Source organism: Ornithorhynchus anatinus, chromosome 2, assembly GCF_004115215.2.
Source record: "Ornithorhynchus anatinus isolate Pmale09 chromosome 2, mOrnAna1.pri.v4, whole genome shotgun sequence".
Taxonomy (NCBI): domain Eukaryota; kingdom Metazoa; phylum Chordata; class Mammalia; order Monotremata; family Ornithorhynchidae; genus Ornithorhynchus; species Ornithorhynchus anatinus.
The window spans coordinates 150,678,213-150,700,030 of NC_041729.1; the positions used below are offsets into that span (position 1 = coordinate 150,678,213).

At 40.8% G+C, this 21,818-nt stretch overlaps 1 protein-coding gene and 1 non-coding gene across 2 annotated transcripts in view; one reads left to right on the forward strand and one right to left on the reverse strand.

The window, feature by feature from the left end:
• The first annotated feature begins 786 nt into the window (after positions 1-786).
• On the forward strand, positions 787-924 carry LOC114809688. Its single transcript, XR_003757465.1, has one exon. It is a non-coding gene; the product is annotated as a small nucleolar RNA SNORA7 (small nucleolar RNA).
• A 12,649-nt stretch (positions 925-13,573) lies between these two features.
• Positions 13,574-21,818, reverse strand: part of GXYLT1 (glucoside xylosyltransferase 1) — a 32,765-nt gene continuing 24,520 nt past the window's right edge. The window contains exons 6-7 of the mRNA XM_029057593.2: positions 21,388-21,560; positions 13,574-18,127 (exon numbers count right to left, since the gene is read on the reverse strand). Of these exons, the coding sequence (XP_028913426.1) occupies positions 17,966-18,127; positions 21,388-21,560 (335 nt within the window). The 3' untranslated portion in view covers positions 13,574-17,965. The remainder of the gene's footprint in view (positions 18,128-21,387; positions 21,561-21,818) is intronic.

A 21,818-nucleotide genomic window follows, 5' to 3' on the forward strand; every position in this document is an offset into this window, starting at 1 on the left:
CTCAGTCTTAATCCCTATTCTACAGATGAGGTAACTGAGGCACTGAGAAGTTAAATGACTTGCCCAAGATCACACAACAGAAAAGTGGCAGAACCGGGATTAGAACCAATTGGGATCTGGTAAGATCTCCTGAACTTGTCTCCCAGAGACATACTGGGAATCAATCGATGGTGTTTATTAGAGACACTGAGTGGCTTACAGAAAGAATAAAGACCTGGAAGTTAGGAGACCTGGGTTCTAATCCTGATTTGCCATGTACCTGTTGGGTGACCTTGGGCAAGTCCCTTAATCAATCCATCAGTGTTATTTATTGAGCACTTACTGTGTGCAGAGCACTGTACACAGCACTTGGGATAGTACAAACAATAGAATTGGCAGGTGTGATCCCTACCCACAGGTAGTTTACAGTTTACAGGAGCTTAGTTTCTCTGTCCTCCAGTTTCCCCATCTATAAAACAGGGATTCAACACCTGTCTTCCTCAAACCATCAATGGCATTTATTGAGCACTTTCTATGTGCCGAGCATTGTACTAAGAGCTTGGGAAAGTGCAATATGTGGCCCAGTCAAGAGAGAGCAGGCCTAGGAGTCAGAAGGACCTGGGTTCTATTCCTGGCTCTGCTGATTTCTCTCTTTGTGACAGTGGGCAAGTCACTTAACTTTTCTGTACCTCAATTTCCTGAACTGTAAAATGGGGATAGCTATTCTCCCCCCTACTTAAAATGTGAGCCCCATGCGGGACAGGGAACTGTGTCCAACCTAATTAACTTGTACCTACCCCAATGCTTCCCCTCTCAGGGTCACGCCTGGGGAATTTCCAATACTCTACCAGTCTCGGCTACAGGAGGGAGAGTCAAGCAGAGGCATACACACTCCATTCCTAGCTTGGGTAGTGGCTAGTGAGTGGAAGACAATCTGCTACAAGGTAAAACTCACCAGTGCTGGCAGCGGCATGGGAGAGAGTTGAGGGCAGAGACTCAAGTTGACTGCGCGGAAGGAAACGAGGGTAAACCACTTCTGGATTTTTACCAAGAAAACTCTCTGGATCCACTATCAGAATGATTGCAGATGGAGAGCGGGGCGTTCTGGCAGAGATGTGTCCGTGGTGTCGCTATGGGTCTGAAACGACTCAACGGCATAAGAGAAGACAAGACCCCAACTCTTAGAACAGTGTTTGTGACATAGTAAGCACTCAACAAATACCATAGAGAACATATTCTCTGCCCATAACAAGCTTACAATCTGGAGTTCTACTTAGACCGTGGACCCCAGGAAGGACAAGGACTGTTCGATCTGCCCAGCCCCACAGCACTTATTTATATATCTGTAATTCAATTATTTTTATTAATATCTGTCTCCCCCTCTAGACTGTAAAATCACTGTAGGCAGGGAATGTGAGGGTTGTAGGGCATGCTCCCACTTGCTTAGTACAGTGCTCTGCACCCAGTAAGCATTCGATAGGATTGATTGATCTGATTGCACTGTCTCTCCCTGAAGACAGTACAATCTCTAGGCACAGTGCTCAGCACCTAGAAAGCACTTGACAAATGCTACCATCAATAGTGCTCATTGAGTACAGACCACTGTGTGAGCATTTTGAAGAACAGACCAGAAATAAGACACACTCCCCCTTGTCCTCCAGGAACTTACATAATAATAACAGGGGTGGGGGGTGAATGGGACTGACAGACATGAAATATTTACAAACAGTGGGAACAAGAGAATATTCTAAATATGTCAGGGTGAAATATCAGAGACTATCTTTGACTATACATTGGTACATGAGGGAAGACAGGAAGGGAGGGAGAGGAGTGTGTGGCAGAGCAACCAACTGCCAGGTGAACCTTGAATGCCCTCCCTCCCCACATCTGCCAAACTAACTCTCTTCCTCTCTTCGAAACCCTGTTGAGAGCTCACCTCTTCCAGGAGGTCTTCCCAGACTGAGCCCTCCCTTTCACTCTGCTCCTCCTCCCCTCCCCATTCCCCCTTCTCCTGCCTTCTGCTCTTCCCCCTTGCCTTCCCCACAGCACTTGTGCATATTTGTATATTTGCATATTTATATATATTATTTATTACTCTATTTTGTTAATGATTTGGATATTTCTATGATTCTATTTATTTTGATGATATGGACGCCAGACTACTCATTTTGTTTTGTTCTGTTTTGTTTTGTTGTCTGTCTCCCCCGTTTAGACTGTGAGCCCATTGGTGGGCAGGGACTGTCTCTATCTGTTGTCAAATTGTACATTCCAAGCGCTTAATACAGTGCTCTGCACATAGTAAGCACTCAATAAATACGATTGAATGAATGAATGAAGAATCTCCAGACACATTTACTTCCAAGAGCAAAAACTGAGACGCTGGAGAGGGGGGTAAAGGGGGTGGGGTGTTGCTTTCCCAGTTGTCGAACCTCGGGGGCTCTCAAGAAGAGAATTGGCCTCATTACCTCCGCGGCCCAATTCCCTGCTGGCTCCACTGCACGGGGAAGAAAGTACTATTTTCATTATGGCATATGGTATTCTGCACAGTCTTTGTGATGGGCAGAATGCCATCCTATCTTCATGTTCTTGTGCTAATGAAAGTGGAATAAAAAAGGCTAATCCCTAGTGGGCTTCACCCTCCCTAGCTGGAGAAATGCGGTGTTCCTTCAGCCCTCCACAGGGCTCCAGGACTCCAAGAACTCCTGGGGTGATACTAGTGTTCCCGCCTCTAGACTGTGAGCTCATTGGGGGCAGGGAACATATCTACCAACTCTGTTACAGTGTACAGGGCTCAGTACAGTGCTCTGCACACTGTAAGAGCTCAGTAAGTATGACTGACTGATTGATTGATAGTGCACCAGCACCATGCTGTTGGAGAAGCAGCGTGGCTCAGTGGAAAGAGCACGGGCTTTGGAGTCAGGGCTCATGAGTTCGAATCCCAGCTCTGCCACTTGTCAGCTGTGTGACTGTGGGCAAGTCACTTAACTTCTCTGTGCCTCAGTTCCCTCATCTGTAAAATGGGGATGAAGACTGTGAGCCCCACGTGGGACAACCTGATTCCCCTGTGTCTACCCCAGCGCTTAGAACAGTGCTCGGCACATAGTAAGCGCTTAATAAATACCAACATTAACTACCATCTATATATAGATGATACCCAAATCTATATCTCCTTCCCTGATTTCTCTCCCTCTCTCCAGGCTCGCATCTCCTCCTGCCTTCAAGATATCTCTATCTGGATGTCCTCCCATCACATCACACTTAACATGTCCAAAACAGAACTCCTTATCTTCCTGCCCAAATCCTGCCCTCTCCTGGACTTTCCCAGCACCACCATCCTTCCTGTCTCACAAGCCCCTAACCTCGACTCCGCTCTCTTATTCAACCCACTTATCTAATCTATCACCAAATCCTGTCGGTCCCATCACTAAACCACTAAAATCCGCCCTTTCCTCTCCATCCAAATTGTTACCACGTTAATAAAACCACTCATCCTATCCCACCTAGATTACTGCATCGACCTCCTTTTTGACCTCTCAACCTCCTGCCTCTTCCCACTCCAATCCATACTTCACTCCACTGCCCAGATTATCTTTCCACAAAAACATTCAGGACATGCTATCCACCTATTCAAAAATCTCCAGTGGTTGTCTATCCACTTCCGTATGAAACAAAAACTTCATTGCTTTAAAGCAGTCCATCACCTTCCCCTCCTACCTCACTTTCTTTCTCTCCTTCTACAACCCAGTCGGCATACTTCCCGCTTCTGGTGCTAACCTTCTCACTGTGCCTCAATCTTGCCTGTTTCACCACTGACTCCTGGCCAACATCCTTCCTCTGGCCTGAAACGCCCTCCCTCCTCAAATCCTTCAGATAATTACTCTCTCCACCTTTCAAAGCCTTAGTGAAGCCACATCTCCTCCAAGAGGCCTTCCCAGACTAAGCCCCACTTTTCCTCATCTCCCACTCCCTTCTGCGTCATCCACTTTCCCCCTCTTCCCACCCCACGACACTTAGGCATACATTTGTATTTGTAATTCTTTTTATCCCCACTCTGCACCTTGTCAGCTGTGTGACTGGGGGCAAGTCACTTCACTTCTCTGTGCCTCAGTTCCCTCATCTGTAGAATGGGGATGAAGACTGTGAGCCTCACGTGGGACAACCTCATTACCCTGTATCTACCCCAGGGCTTAGAACAGTGCTCTGCACAAGTGCTTAACAAATACCAACATTATTATTATTATTATTTATACTGATGTCTATCTTTCTCCACTCCCTCAGACTGTGAGCTCATTTTGCGCAGGGATTGTCTCTCCTTATGTAGTTTCCCAAGTTGCTTAGTACAGTGCTCTGCACACATAAAGTGCTCAATAAATACAATTGAATGAAACATACTCCTAGGTGCAAAAGTGTGTCTCCACAAGGTCATGTAAGAGCATTTTACCAGAGTGCTGGCCACAGACATTCATCAGTTTGAAAGGCTCTTCCACACTCTCTCACAGGCTTCTGGCTAGGTGTCAAAGGAGGGAAGCTGGCAGCTGGTTCTACACTTCACATATCACATGGCCTAGTGGAAAAAACCTGGGTTCTAATTCCAGCTCTGCCACTTGTTGGCTGCGTGATCTTGAACAAGTTTTTTAATTTCTCTGTGCCTCAGTTTCCTCATCTATAAAATGGGGATTACCTATTCTCTCTCCCTCTTAGACTGTGATCCCCAAAGGAGACCGTGTCTGTCCTGAAGACCCTAGCACTTACCACAGTGCTTGGCACGCAGTAATCACTTAAACAAACACCACAATTATTATTATAGTTATGTAAGAAGTTCCCACCTCCTTCTTCCCCTCTCCACTGAAAGAGTTTGGGAGACCTAAGGGGCCATTTTCTGCACTTGGTTAGCACTTTCTTCCAGTTATGCCCTCAGAATGCTCTAGGCTCTCCAATTGCCCAGAGGAACTGCTTTACCTCTTCAACTGAGTGGGGTTTCTGTTGGTCATGTTTATAGATTATTTATGGCCTTTATATCATCCCTTTTGTCAGTGGTTATTTGTGTTTGTGTGGTATATTTTTGATACTCATGTCTCCCCTACAAGAATGAGAATTTTTTTTTACAGTTTTTGTTAAGCGCTTACTATGTATGTGCGAGACACTGCACTACGCACCGGGGTAGATATTAGATAATCATGTTAGACACGGTCCATGACTCACATGGTGCTCACAGTCCTAGTCCTTATTTTACAGATGAGATAACCTAGGCATGTATAAGTTAAGTGAGTTGCCCGAGGTCACACAAAGGACAAGTTGTGAGGCTGGGATTAGAACTCAGGTCCTTCTGATTCACAGATCCGTGTTTTATACACGAAGCCACGTTGAGCTTCATGTAGGACCTGATTTTCTTGCTTGGCACAGAGTAAGCACTTCACAGATGCCACAATAATTATTATTATTAGACCTAACTCTGCCACTGGCCCTGGGAAAATCATTTAACTGCTCTGTGCCTCAGTTTCCCAATCTATAAAATGGAGATAAAACAGATTGGGAGGCCCATGTGGACAGGGGCTGTGCCTGCTCTGATAATGTATTTACCCCAGGGCTTATCACTTATAGGTACCTAATAAACACCATAATTATCTCTGTTAACATTCTTATCCTGGTCAAAGCCTCTGATGTTTTCACTGCTACAGGAAAATGGGCAAGAGAATCCATGAGGATTAATAAAATTGAAGGTTTATTCAGCACTAGTCTGTAATATATTGATTTGGAAATTCTGCCCCAATGGTCTAAAAGAGTTTGTGCATCTTCTAAAGTGCCTAACAAACTTCGGAAGGAGAAAAGTACCTATTGGGAATGTTTGCTAAGTCTTTAAAATATGAAGTTCTTAGAATCTATGCATTTCTAGAATTCAGATTATAAAACAGCCAGGCCAGATCAAACTTCATTTTTCAAATGCTTTGAAACACAAAAGATCGCTAGTCAAGGACACACCAAAAATAGAAATAGGAATCTCTAATTCAGGAGGCCACTCTGACCAAAAGAGTCAAGATGATCTGGGATAAATGGACATAAGATTTAATTTTTTTTTGCATCCGAAAATAATTCACATAAATTGATTTAAAGGGAAGTACTATGGCTACTAAGTATACCCATATGACTGACAGACCATCAAATTTCATAGACAATCAGCTGTACTCAGTGCATAATTATATAGATGTGGATATGTTGTTAAATGATCCAAAGAAAGAATGGGAAGCAAATTGGCCTCCTGAAGCATGTGGGTAATGAAAAACACATAAGAGCACACTAATAAATTGCTCATTTCAAATGGCTAAGTGATTTCATTAATACAAAACTCAAGAGCCTTTTGAAGAATGAGCAAAGAAGAAATTCTGAAGGGTGTTAATGACATTTTTTTTATTCCTAACAAGCCACAGGGAGAATAACATAAAGAAAGAAGGACAAGGGAGGGACATTAGCTTATCCCAACAGCAGTTCTTTGCAGTACAGACATTCCTATCTATGGATAGAAGGCAATGGAATTGAGAAACATAGTGCCACAAATCAACAGAAACTGGTCACAGCATGTGGCTCTGCAGGATTGCCTGTTTCAAGCACACACAAAAGATCGCTCAGCAAAGCTTAACAGCTCAGTAGAATTACACAAGGAACCAATTGCAATATTGCTACACTGTCTACTAAAAACTGAATTTTAAACTGTGTAAATTGGTTTCCAGTGAAACAGAGATGTGTGAGAGAAGTGCCCAGAAAATAAGCAATGACACCAACAGCTTGAAACAAGCCTTCTTTTTCAAAATTTTCTTAAATTTTGCTGATGTGACAGAGCTGGATCCCATTTAGATTTTTCAAGCCATCTTTCACCAAACCTGTATTTACCATGGACACCATGGTAATGAATGATTTTTTTAATAACACAAGGGTCTTCAGAACAGAAATGCCTGCATTGGGTAGGTTGAGAATTGGAAGAACAGTAGCAGAGGACAATCCAAGATCAGGTGATGCTCAGAAAATGTGCCAGAGCATTCTAAATTACATTAGAAGAATGGGGGCAAAGTTCACAAGTAAGTGCCTTTAATAATAATGTTGGTATTTGTTAAGCCCTTACTATGTGCCGAGCACTGTTCTAAGCGCTGGGGTAGGCCTTTGGAGACTAACTCTCCAAGTATCTGAAAGTTAGCCCTATTTTGGAAAAAGTAGTTCATGATTCTAGACATGACTATTTTTGGAGAACCCTACCAAGAAAATGAAAACCTTGAATAGAAAGAATGAATGAGCAACTTCTAGCAAAATAATATTAAAAAGGGCCATTGATTATTCTGAACTCAATTCAGAATGTACAATAAGCCCATAAAGGCTTAAATGAAAATTTGGGTCCTTTTTCACTTAAATTTTATTTGTCCTGCAAGGCAAAACTATTTCATGGAGCTCCTTTAGATCGGTATAGGAGACCTGTTCATTAACTGCTTGCAAGTGGGATTTCTCTCTGCTTAGTCAACAGTTTTTTTGTAGTTTTGCATATGTTGTCCCTTAATTTAAAAATGAGTAATAAGCTATAGCCATCAACTACAGTGTATCTACAAAACTTCCACTCTGCACCTTGACATGAATGAGGTGGAATTCACCTAAAACATTCATCTTCAAATTTTGAATTTAGGGCTCAACAAGGACTGCAAAATATCCATCATAACACACCTGAAATGACCAGTACTCTGATGAAAGTCTCCTAATAAGAAGTGATTAGCCCAGTTAAAGACCCAATTTAGCCTTAAAAGATTAAAAAAAGCCATTTATTTTGGTTGTAATCTCATTAAATTGTAAGATCCTTGAGGATAGGAATGTACGCCTTGCAATTGTTTTACTCTCCCCAGCTGTTTAATACACTGTCCTAGTAGTAGTAGTAATTTATTTATTACATGCTTATTGTCAATCGATTGTATTTTGCAGAGCACAGTACTAAGCACTTGGGAGACGACAAGACAGCAGAATTAGAGGACATGTTCCCTGCCCATAATAAGCTTACAGTCTAGAGAAGGAAACAGGCATGAATATAAGTAATTTATAATATATAAAGATATGTACATAAATGCTGTGGGTGGGGGGCCGGGGGTGGTGGGGCAGGTAAATATCAAGTGTCCAAAGATCACAGATTGAAGTGAACAAATGATGCAAAAGGGAAATCAAGCTGGAGAAAGGTGAGTTTATTGTGTTCACAGTACTGTACTAAGCACTGAGAAGAGCATACAGGAGAAAATTAGACACTGACCTTGTCTGTCAAGGGGAAGAGGGCTGGAGACAAATCAAGAGCAGTGAAACAATAGAACACAAAAACACCACGAGACCAGGACAAATACAAACAACAAATACAACTAAAACTAAAGGCAGTAGGGAGCTGGGGCTGGAGGAGCAGAATTTTAGGCTTCTCCTGATTCAGATTCCACAGGACACCCGTAGCCTTAGGAATGGCTGCCACAACCACTAGCTTTCCTGGGGTTTCATAAAGCCTCATGCTAAGGGTGAAGCTCTCAGTAGGACAGGATAGAGTCTCCTCCATTGTGCAGAGGAGAGTCAGTGCCCATTCCCAGAGAGAGAGAGACAGTGTGGTTGGTGTCTCTCCCCCCACCCCCCCACCTTCAGCTCTTCCCCCTTCCCCTCCCCTCTGCATTGTACTCATTTGTATGTATTATTTATTACCCTATTTATTTTGTTAATGAGGTGAATATCTCCTTCATTCTATTTATCTTGATGATGTTGTCTGGTTTGGTTTTGTTCTGTTTTGCTCTGCTGTCTGTCTCCCCCGTTTAGACTGTGAGCCCGTCAGTGGGCAGGGATTGTCTCTATCTCTTACTGAATTGTACATTCCAAGCGCTTAGTACAGTGCTGTGCCCATAGTAAGAGCTCAATCAATACGAATGAATGAATGAATGAATGAATGAATGAATGAATGAATGAATGAATGAATGAATGGTGTCCAGAGAATGTTGTGGGCAGGGGCCCTGGGAAGTGGGGAGAGAAGTCAGTCCATTCGTGTGTGGTGATCAGGACCAAGAGCACCCAAGGAGGCAAGGTTACAGTTAAAGTGGTGAAAGGCACAACAGTGGCTTTTATACCAGCGTGGCAAACACAGAGCCTGTTGGGGATGGACAATTCGTTCAGTCACGGTGTAGGGGTGGGGCTCACAACTCACAGGGAGGCGAGGCTGCAATTGCCCGATGTTTCGATTGGCCATGGTGAAGAGCACTGTTTTTGCTCAATAACTGCCACTGACTGAATTGAGTCTCCATATAGATGTTTCCCACCTACCAAATTTCACTACTTTTTTTTCCTTGGACTCTAATCCCGGATAGGGGCTGGGATGCAATTAATGAAAAAGCTATCTAGCAATGAGCTACCTTGTAGGAAAATCCCTCAGTCATCATTAGTCTCATAATTCATTTTTATTAACGGCAATACATTGATTAGATTATACAAAACATACTTCCCATTACTTCCTCAATAAAAGGGCATTCAAAATGGTCTAGTAACGCCTATTGACAAAATATTGAAGTCACAAATTTAAAGTTTCACTTTTTAAAAATTGGAAGGCATCTTCTATAGGCAATTTGTGAGATAAATATTACATTCCCAGAACATATTTTCCCTTCTACCAAACTTCACTTTTTGGTAGGCAGACCCCCAATTGTTTATGTCTGATTGTTTTATGAAAAAGTCAATGACAAAGCAGGTTTGTATATTAGCATGACTTTTTCCTTCCATAAGTGATTTGCGCTGCAGGACCTGGGTTAAGTATGGAGAATCCAGAAAGTTTTTAACTGAAATATTGTACTAAAACACTACTTTCAAAGAGAACTGTAATTCCTTCATTCTTTCCTGAATTATCACCTCACTTTTCTCTGCCTGTTACCTCATCTGCAAAGTGGGAATTAAGACTATGAGCCCCACACAGGACAAGGACTGTATCCAACCTAATTTGCTTGTATCCACTCCAATGCTTAGTTCAGTGCCTGACACATGGTAAGCACTTAATTACCACAATTATTACCATTATTATCACTTCTGCCCAAGTGTGAACTAGGCTCTGACCCTCAGCCTGAAGCTACCCTGGAAGCTCACTCCATTTTATCTTCTAGGGCCCTGTCCATTCCAGGTCTGTTGTGTGACCTGGAGCAAATCACAACCCCTTGCACCTGTTTCCTCGTCTGTAAAATGCAAATAAGACCCATTCGAGACAGGGACAGAGACTGTGTCTGAGCTAATGATTTATTATATTCAAGTGCTGGGCTCAATGCTTAGCTCCAATCTGTAAGCTCCCTATGGGCAGGGAACATATCTGCTAATTCTGGTATATTGTACTCTCCCAAGAGCTTAGTACAGTACTCTGCACATAATTAGTGATGATGATGATGTTGATGGTAGCATTTGTTAAGCGCTTACTATGTACCAAACACTGTTTTAAGCTCTAGGGTAGGTACAAGGTAATCAGGTTCTCCCATGTGGGGCTCACAGTCTTGATCCCCATTTTACAGATAAATGTAACTGAGGCAAAGCGAAGCTAAGTGACTTGCTTAAAATTACACAGCTAAGTGGTAGAGCCAGCATTAGAACCCATGACCTGTGACTCCCATGCCCGTGCTCTTTCCACTAAGCCATGTTGTTCCCAAAATACCACTGATGGATTGATTAGCACTTAGTATGTGCTCAATTAATGCTCTAATAACAGGAACCCAATCCTACCATTTTTAGTTACATGAGAAAGTGTGATTTATATTTAAAACCAATCGTCTTCCAGAGGTCTCATCCAAGAATCTATTCAATTAAGATTATGCTGAATTTGGATTTATCTGTAGCATCAAATCATCAATCAGTGATATTGACTGGGCACTTACTGTGTGCGGAGCACAGTGCTAAGAGTTTGGGAAAGTACAATAATAACAGAGTTCATGGACATATTCCTACCTACCAGGAGCTTGGTCTAGAGAGGGAAAGAGGTATTAAAATAAACCATGGATAAGTACATAAGTGCTACGGGACTGAGGTAGGGGTAACTTCAAGTGCATATTCATTCATTCATTCAATAGTATTTATTGACCGCTTATTATGTGCAGAGCACTGTACTAAGCGCTTGGAATGTACAATTCGGCATAGACAGGGGGTAGATACAAGCTCCAACTACACTCACTCCCTTGGTGAACTCATTCACTCCCATAGCTTCAACTATCATCTCTATGCAGATGACACCCAAATCTACATCTCCTCCCGTTCTCTCCCCCTCCCTCCAGGCTCACATCTCCTCCTGCCTTCAGAACATTGCCATCTGGATGTCCGCCCACTACCTAAAACTCAACATGTCCAAGACTGAGCTCCTTATCTTCCCTCCCAAACCCCATCCTCTCCAACTTCCCCGTCACTTTGGACGGCACTACCCTCCTTCCCGTCTCAGAGGCCTGCAACCTTGGTATCATCCTTGATTCAGCTCTCTCATTCACCCCACACATGCAATCCGTCACCAAGACCTGCCAGTCTCACATTCACAACATCGCCAAGATCCACCCTTTCCTCTCCATCCAAACTGCTACCTTGCTGGTACAAGCTCTCATAATATCCCGACTGGATTATTGCATCAGCCTCCTCACTGGTCTCCCATCCTCCTGCCTCTCCCCACTCCAATCTATACTTCATTCCACTGCCCAGGTTATCTTTCTACAGAAACGCCCTGGGCATGTCACTCCCCTTCCCAAAAACCTCCAGTGGTTACCTATCAACCTTCGCACGAAACAAAAACTCCTCACTCTTGGCTTCAAAGCTCTCCATCACCTTGCCCCCTCCCTTCTCTCCTTCTACAGCCCACCCTGTACATACCACTCCTCTGCCGCTAACCTCCTCACAGTGCCTCGTTCTTGCCTGACCCATCAACCCCTGGCCCACGTCCTACCACTGACCTGGAAGACCCTCCCTCCTCACATCCACCAAACTAACTCTCTTCCCCTCTTCAAAGCCCTACTGAGAGCTCACCTTCTCCAAGAGGCCTTCCCAGACTGAGCCCTCCCTTTCTCTCTGCCCCCTCCCCTCCCCATCCCTTCCCCCCTCCCTCTGCTCTTCCCCCTTCCCCTCCCCACAGAACTTGTGCATATGTGTATATATTTATTACTCTATTTTATTAATGATGTGTATATATCTATGATTCTATTTATCTTGATGGTATTGATGCCTACTTGTTTTCTTTTGTCTGTCTCCCCTGTTTAGACTGTGAGCCCGCTGTTGGGCAGGAATTGTCTCTATCTGTTGTCAAATTGTATAATCCAAGCATTTAGTACAGTGCTGTGCACACAGTAAGAGCTCAATAAATACGACTGAATGAATGAATGAAAGCTAATCAGATTGGACGCAGTCCTTGTCCCCCTTGGAGCTCACAGTCCATCCCCATTTTACAGCTGAGGAGACTGAGGCACAGATCAGTTCAATGATTGCCCAAGGTCACGTAGCATTCAAATGGTGAAGCTGAGATTAGAACCCAGGCTCCCCGTCTTATGCACTCTATCAACTAGGCTAGCCACAGGAGCTGCGTCTCGGGTGCTCTTTGTCAGTCAATATTTTCCTCTGACCCTCCTAAATACAAGATGGAAGCAAATGGCCCTGGTTTAAGGGTATACAGCATCACACCCCTGAATTCAGTCTAGGGAGAAAATTACTTTTTTATGGATCCTAACAATCTGACATTTTACCAAGCCAGAGATTTCTTGTAACCAGTCTTACTCTAGATCGACTGCTTGGGTAGACTCCTTTATCCATAAAAGTATACACTTCTGTAACTCAAGGATCAAATTCTTTCTTAACTGACACAGTATAGTGCAGTACACTGTCTCCGATCCCCTCCCCCGACCTTTTATATTTTTAGACCGTAACCCCATCCCCTCCACACACACCCAAGGAAAGGGATCCACCTGTGTTTTCTTTCCCAGCACTTAGTACAGTGCTTGGCACTCCATAAGTACATAATACTAATTACTATTAGTATGGGTGCTCAAATACTACCACCCACAAAATGTACAGTACGAGAGTCTTGAGTGGAACATGTAATGTGACCAAACTGCTAAAATATTTTAAAATAAAATTGAGAAGCAGCATAGCCTATTAAGATAGAGCACAGGCCTGGGAGTCAGAAGGACCTAGATTCTAACTCTGGCTCTGCCACTTGTCTGCTGTGTAACCTTGGACAAATCACTTAACTTCTCTGTGCCTCAGTTACCTCATCTATAAAATGGGGATTAAGACTGTGAGCTCCAAATGGGACATGGACTGTGTCCAACCGGATTAGCTTTTATAATAATAATAATGGCATTTAAGCACTTATTATGTGCAAAGCACTGTTCTAAGTGCTGTTACCAGCATTTGGTACACTGCCCAGCACATACCTTATTTAAGAAATACCATAAAAGTTTCTCAGGGAGAATCCAAATTGGGGTAAAGAGTTAAGGTTTGCATTCATGAAAAGAAATCCTACATATTTACTTTCATCACATCATTAAAAGGACAGTCTTACAACCCAGAGTTACAACTTTCATATCAAAAAAATCCTTAGTCACTCATCTCTGAGAAAATTCAGTAATTGCTTTATTCAGTAATTGCTTTACAACAGCAAGGTACAATTGGTTAGGACTGAGGGAGCAGACTTAAGGCAACTGATGTTTTCTTAACAGTTCAGTTATAATCTTCATAAAATGTCAAAACACCACATTTCAGATGCCTGGGGGAAATACCATCTATATTATTCCTAAATTTAGAAACTCTGTGATGAAAAGAGATTAGAGAAAGCATTCTTCCTCCACAGATAACAGCAAATTATGTTATATTTTGAAATTGTAGACTGTAAACTCCTACTATCTACCAACTTTCCCAAGCTCTGAGTTCGGTGCTCTGTACACAGAAAATGCTCAGTACATAACATTGATTGAAACTTCAAAGTTTATCTATTATCTGAATTTTTTTCTACATTTTCCTTGAAATAACTTAAATGAGGCATTTATAATATTTTCTGTCCCACAGTGGCATGTGAGACATTTTCTATTTCTTCATGCACCTTTTTTCAACTACATAATACCCACAGTCATTAGTCAGATTCTTGTTCAGTAATGGCAAATAAACACACTTTTTTTTTAACACACTGTTTGCTACTTAAGCTAATGCTAACCACTCAGTGATTTTTTTTAAAAAAACTTCATTGCATCCAGTTATTCACACAAGTTAATGCTCAGAAAAGAGATCTATGAAGATTAAAGTTGGTTTACAGGACTAAAACTTCCTTCCAATGGAAAAATGCATTCATTCCTCTTCCACCAAAGACTTACTTGGATTATTCCCATGAAACTTTCCTTCCAAACTCAATTTTCTTCTACCACCCTGAACATTTCTAGGACTTTAATACAGTCAACTCCTAAATCAGTCAATAGAGATGAAGATCATTTGAACAGCAGCAATAGTAAACCATGCACTTCATGGTTTAGTCTCTTTGCAGAAAGGACCCGACTTGAAGAGGCAAGACACAGGCATCATTTGCAAGCATAGTTTACAGTATCTTGGAAAAATGAAAAGCCCATTGGAAAAGTATCAGTGAAGTTGCTACTTGAAAATCAGGTAAAAAAAAAAAGACAAACTTCAATGCTTTTAACTATCTTAAACATTACAGAAGATGCTACATTTTTGAGCATTTAAAAACAGAAGTACTAATAAAAATGTATTCCAGTTACACTGCAAAATTGGAACCATTTCAACTCGTTCCACATTTCTATTCTCTATTTGTTTTCCCCAGCAGCATTCCAGTTTCCTTGCCAGCTGGAAAAGGAGGTGCTGTCAGTTACTGAGGCTCATGGCTCCTGCCCCACTGGCTTCCACCACTCCTCCTCCTTTCAAAAGCTATTTGGAAATGGAGGCCGAATGACTGGACCGGTCCTCCAGAAATCGCCAGGATAGCTGCGACTGCTTTTATCAGTGAGAAGGGGAAGCAACGTCGCCACTTTCTCCCAAACCCTCTAGTTGAGATCTTTGCTGAAGGCAACCATCATGGCCCACTCCACCCTAACCCATAGATTCTGCTTATAAATTGTTGGGCTATAGAAAACTGAACACCAGAGATTTCTTAACATGGTATACAATTGGAAAGACGAAGTGCTAGTAAATGCTCCCAACATTTACGTTGCCCATGTTACCCAATTATAGGGCACCTACTGGCGAAGAATGCAGAGGTGAATGCAGTTTCCTTTGGTCCCAAAGAGGATGGGGGAGAGAGGGGGATATTAGGATAAGAAGTACGGGATGCTGAGGTGCAAGAAGAAGCCTAAGTGGCTATTTTGGAAGGAAAATACTTCTGTCTTCTTTCACCTTTCCCATTCTTAGCCTGTCTTTTCTCCTTTCCACTTGTTCATCTCTCTTTTCCCTTCTCATTTCCTTCCTGATTTTTTTCTCCTTTCCAGATTCCTTTAACTTTTCTTCTATTCCTTCTTCCGTTTCTCTTTCTTTTGCTACTTTCTCATCCATTTCTTATTCTTTTCTCACTTTCCTATCATCTCATTTTTCTGCTCCCACTTTCGCATTTTCCCCTCTCTCCCTTGCAAAAAAGCCTCAACTTGCTTCCCTTGAAGATCCTGGCCAACGTGGCCAGGGGAAAGAAGGGCAAAATGAACAACTTCTGTACAGCCCTCTTTATGAAGTAGGAAATGCACAAAGACTTCAGGAGTCAGTCTCCTAAAGACTTCAGAACTTTTTAAATGAGATTTGCTTCCTCAGGAACTTTTACCATATTTGTTGACAGTACACTTTTTACTGAGATACTGTTTTACCATCGAAGACAAGGAGTTTAATCATTTTAATCATGGCACTTATTAAAGCATTCTTTATGCGTGTGGTAAGTACTGAAGTAGATATCAAGTTAACCAGAGTTTTGACACTCATTTTGAGGTTGTCTGTAATTAGAAAAACGCCAGATTTTCACATATATGCACATCTCAAGATATTGAATCATTTTATTAAATGGTACAGTTAAATGCAAATTTGGCCCAATTAAGTGAAAACGAGTGGTTTAGGCAATGTTCTACCTTTTTAAAGGTGTTTAACTACAGTTTAGCACCAATGCTAACTCTCAATAAAATTTCAGATGTGGGACATGTTTGGAGAGAAAACGGTAGAGATTTAAAAAAAAAATCAAACTAAACTAAGCTTAACACATGTAAATAGTGGCCCGAATTTCCTATGGTGACATATAGTGTGCAAAAAACAATGAGCTCATTCCCAATATTCTATCCACAGTACTTGAGCTTCCACTATATAGGGCACTCTGATACTGTAGATCAATGAGATTTTCACTCAAAAAACTTAGGTTACAATGACCACAAAATGGGTTCAGGAACTCAGCTCTCTAGTTCTATTTACTTATGGGTACTGAAAAACTACTAGATTCCCATGCCTAAATTCACATGTCTAAACAGATTCAGCCATAATTCTTAATTGTTACTACATTAATTTTAGACTCTTTTCATGATCCACTAATTGAGTAAGGTAAAAGGTCCTGGCCACACTGTATTCTAATGTCATGCTCATCCTAACAAGGACTATAATTTGTGGAAACGGGGGAGATAAGTATGAATAGTAGCTGACAGGAGGAGTGCATCTGAGGGAGGAAAGGTCACACTGTTTCAAAGAAGACAATTAATGAGCAGCTGGACTGTTTAAACAGGAGTCTCTTTCTACCATTTTTAACTAAGAACGGCTAGATAGATAAACCAGGGAAAATACGATCACTTTGCTTTTAGCCTGGTAAAGCAAGAGGTTTCTTGTCTGCCTAAACAAGCGGCAATCCCAAACTAAATTTCCACCTACTAAACTACAAAACATTCTGAATGAAAGGAATTTTATCAATTTACATACTGATGGGGTATGTAAAAATTTCATGAAATTAAATTCAAAATTCTTTCCTTTGAAATATAGAAGTAAAACTATTTTTCAAAGCCATTCTGAGGTAGGACAAAAGTGAAAATGGGCCACTTTCCACCCCATTATAAATAACTAATAAATTGCTTTTCACAGGAAAGTGTCATGTATGCATTTTGGTCCATTTCTGAACAAACATCATAGCTCTGAACTGTTCAGCAACAGAATTGTCACAGAGCTCTTAAACCAGCATAAATTTTCAACTTCCAGAATATCCAGTTGCAAATTGTCATTTAAAGTGTTAAAAAATTGCCCCACATAGTTAGCATATCAAAATCTAGCTATTTTTGAGTTAGGGCAAGACAGTTTAACATAGAAATACATGAAACAGCAATCAGTATTTAATATAGACTTAACTAAAGCCAAAAGGTTTATACTAATTTAATTTCCTTGTAGAACTCTGTTTTAATGTGCAGTTTTCTCACCTAAAAAGGTTTTAAACATGATTGTCACAATAATTTTTAACAGGTCAGAGATGAAACATAGGAAGGCACACGCAGATTGTCAATGGTTATATCACATTTCTTTCAAAATAGATTTTCTGCCCCTGTAAACATTTTTGTTCTCACATTTAAAGTGAGGTTAGTGCTGACTCAGAATTATTGCTACATTCACAGTTTCAGAGTTTTAAGTTACGAAAGAGGCACATTCTAAATATATCCCCCTAGCTTTTCATTCAGTTGATCATTCAGTCGGTAGACTTACACAAACTAGAATGAAACAAAAACAAATGACCATCTGCACTGATACTTATACTAAAACGAAAGCTTCAAGTGATTACAAACTTCCAAAATCAAAAATATCTTCTTGACTGGATGCAATGCTCCGTTTTAATCTTCATAATAAAAATGCTTCTCATTTTACCCATAAGGGTTAAACTTTTGTCTGGAGATGTAATAAATGAGTTCAAGAAGATTAACATTTTGTGCAAGAAAATCCTTCAACCACACATGCTGACTGAGCTACATTAATCCAGTAGATTTGAGTGATTCACCAAAATTCACCTTTCCCTTGGTGGTCTACCATAACTATCTTTTATGCTTTTTGTCAGCTGTTTTATAAATAGTTTGTATATTCTTCCACAATATGTATGTACAGTCTTTTGAAGTTCCAGTTCTAGTGGATGCAACAAGGAATGAATTTTGTCATCTTCAAATGAACACTAAAAAAGGAATTGAAAAATAGGAGTTACATTTAAGAAATAAAGAATTAGTCTACTGAATGCAATATTCTAAATTCAAGATAGCTTCATTTGTCACAAAAGAACAGAGCACAGGTTGGCAGAAATGTGCAAACTGGGGAGTAAGAAGAAACGCTCTGGGCATGTCACTCCCATCCTCAAAAGGGGAATTGGAGTTTCAAGGGCCCCCTTACCTTTCTCTTCCTTCTCCTTTTTCTCCCCCACCCCTTCTTTTTTCTTTCATGTTCCCCCTTTATTGCTAGACTTAACTCTTCACACAATAGTCCTTCCCTGTTTAGGGTTTTGCAAGTAAATACAGTAAAATGTTTCAATTCACATTTTGATGGAGCACTGACAATTTTCCTTACCCTAAATGTTTCCTTCCATTGTAGATTTTAAAATTTTCTAAATTAGTTACTAATCAACGCAACTAGTCATCCACATAAAATGAGTTTTAGAAATGGAATTCCTCCATTGTTCACAGGGTTAGATGGCTGTTCTGACTTTAATAAATGCATAATTAGTCTCCTTTAAATGAATTCTTTAAAGAATAAGTTCCTTTTTGAATTATAGTTACACAATAGGACAAAGAATAAATAGTAATGCCTTTAGACGGAAAAATTTCATTAAACTGAAAAATGGCTAGGCATACACCACAGTTAATGCAGACCTGAAGTAAAAACCAAAATCATTAATTCAGTTTTTCATATTACTTTAAAGAAAGATCAAACAAATTATATGAAAAACATTTCAAAGTAGCATAATTTTGCTCAGCTTAAAGCAATCAGGTCAACATTTGCTTATATACTTATTCTAACATATTCATAAGCCAAAGTATATCATAAATTAAACTACCGAGAATTTTTAATAATGACTTTTTGACAATACTCAAAGGAAACAAAGAAATCACATTTTTATGAGAACACATTTTCTCTCCATGCTGTAGAGTCTCAGACCCCCAAATGTACCTTTCTTCATTTTTATATCCTTATGACAACCTACACTATAGCAGCATTAAAATATACTATTGAATTTTGAAGGTTATATACAGGATAGCCTGATGCATTAAAATGAGCATCAATGCTAAATCTTACAATTCTTTGGTGAGTGTTATGATGAATTACTATGATAGTTTATTAGTGGTCTTATTTGCAGCATGAAAATAATACATTGTCCTTCTCAGAAAATATCACATACAATTAAAATACCCACAAAATAACACACCAAATGTATTTGACTGACAATGCAACAATACTGCAAGATTATTTTCACGCTAGGTGAAGGAAAAGTTTTGATCACTGAATTATGAAACCGCACTGCATACAATACTCTTCAAAATAATTCTATCTCCCCAAAATTTTCTAAATGTATTATATGGAGAATTTTCTTTTGAGTGAAATTCCAATCAGTACTCAACTCCCTCTAGATTGTAAACTCATTATGGGCAGGGAATGTGTCTGTTTATTGTTGTATTGTACTTTCCCAAGAGCTTAGTAAAGTGCTAATCAATCAATCACATTTATTGAGTGCTTACTGTATTTAGAATTCTGTACTAGGCATGTGGGAGAGGAAAATATAACAGAATTGATAGAAGCATTCCCTGCCCACAACAAGCTTACCATTCAAGCTTTGCTAGCCCAAGTAAGAACCTGAAGGAATATGAATTACTGTACTATAACACTTAAGTATTATTATGGTCCAGTTATTTCAAGCATCCAACTGCTTAAATAGCAAATTCCAAAGTCAAGAAGGGATAGCTCCATTTGCAAGCAACAGACATGTAAAAATGGCAACCAGCTAGTTGGGATGGAAGAAAATCTCGTGGCACCAGGGTGACCAACCCTGACATAACTGAGAAAGCTCTAGTCAGCTCCAGGCTATCAGAGGGCCCAAGAAAACAGCAGAGTCACTCCTGCAGGGATGAGTGATTCCACTACTAAGAATTATAATAATTGGGGCATTTGTTAAGCACTTAACTACTGAACTAAGCACCAGGACAGATACAAGAGAAGCAGGCTATATATGGGGCTTATAGTCTAAATAGGAGGGAGAACAACATTGAACCCCCATTTTCCAGATGAGAGAACTGAGGCACACAGCAGTGAACTGACTTGCCCAAGGTCATACAACAGACGACAGAGCTGGTATTAGAAGCCAGGTCTCTGACTCCCAGGCCTGTGCTCTTTCCATTGGGCCACATTGCTTCTCAGGTTTGGGATAGACTAACGGCAGAATTAGCAATCCTTCTTCCAACAACTGGCATTTGTCTGGAGAGGGTGCAATGTAATTTAGTTTTGAGGGGAACGAGCTAAGTCCTGTAACATAAGTTTTCCTTACCACGGGGCTCTTCAAAAATGCAAATCCTTTGTTATGGGCAAAATAATTACTTCAACAGAGGTACTTTGGGAGACCTATGGAACTATAAATAAAGCAGGATAACCTGGTTGTTTGGTGTGAGTTGCTACAGCAGATGAGACTGGGCTGCCAAGGACACATACATTCAGGTCTCAGAAAGTACTGAAAATGGCCACCACTGTATGCCACAGAAAGCCTACAAGCAGTGTCCTGAAACTGCATGCAGTGATTTGGTATTGGACTAAGATATCCTCACTTGACTACTTGAGAAGCCTTCTCTAGGCTTTGAAGGAGTAAATGCCAGGCACTTTTCTAAGCCCTGAGGTATGACGAAGTGGATACTGCAGGGGCCTGGGAGTCAAAAGATCGAGGGCTCTAATCCCAGCTCTGCCACTTTTCTCCTGTGTGGTCTTGGGCAAATCACTTCACTTTTCTGTGCCTCAGTTACCTCATCTGTAAAATGGGGATTAAGACTGTGAGCCTCATGAGGGACAGGGACTGTGTCCAACCCAATTTGCTTGTATCCACCCCAACACTTAACACAGTGTACAGTACAGTAAGTGCTTAAAAACCACAATTACTATCATTATTATGCAAGATAAACAGGTCGGACCCAGGCCATATCCTCCACGGGGCTCACAGTCAATCTCCATTTTACAGGTGAGGGAACTGAGGTGCAGAGAAGAGGAGTGACTTGCCCAAGGTAACACAGCAAACAAGTGAAGGAGCTGGGATTAGAACACAAATCCTCTGTCTCCCAGGCCACATTGCTTCCTTAAACCCTCAAATGACAGTAGCTGGGAGGGTGAATGAAAGGTGACAAAGGAGAAAAAGGAAGATTGGACAGATCTTACATATCTGAACATAATAGAGGGACAAAAACTTACATTCCGCAGTGCTTCGTAAACGGCTCTGAAAGCTGGCTGCTTATCATCATGGTAAACACCTCTATTTCCGTGAAGAATAAAGATTCCTTCTTCTTCGGCTTCCTGACAATTGCTGCCATATATACAATGATCAGGCCGATAATTCCATTGGCACGGAAAAACAAAAAGGCTTTCTGAATGGAGAAGAGGAAAAATAAAAGACTTCAACCAAAGTTTAAATGAAAATGCTAAAACAAACCAAAAAAAGACCTTTTTACAGAGACATCTTACAAAGTTGTTTTGTTTTGTTTTGTTTTGGAACACTTACTGTAAACATTTTTGCTTGAAATTCACAATAGCTAAACAGAATCGAGCATTTAAATCACTGCTACATAAGCAATTTACCAGAGTCCATTTTTAAAACCTAATTAAGTAAAGGATGACTAGTAACA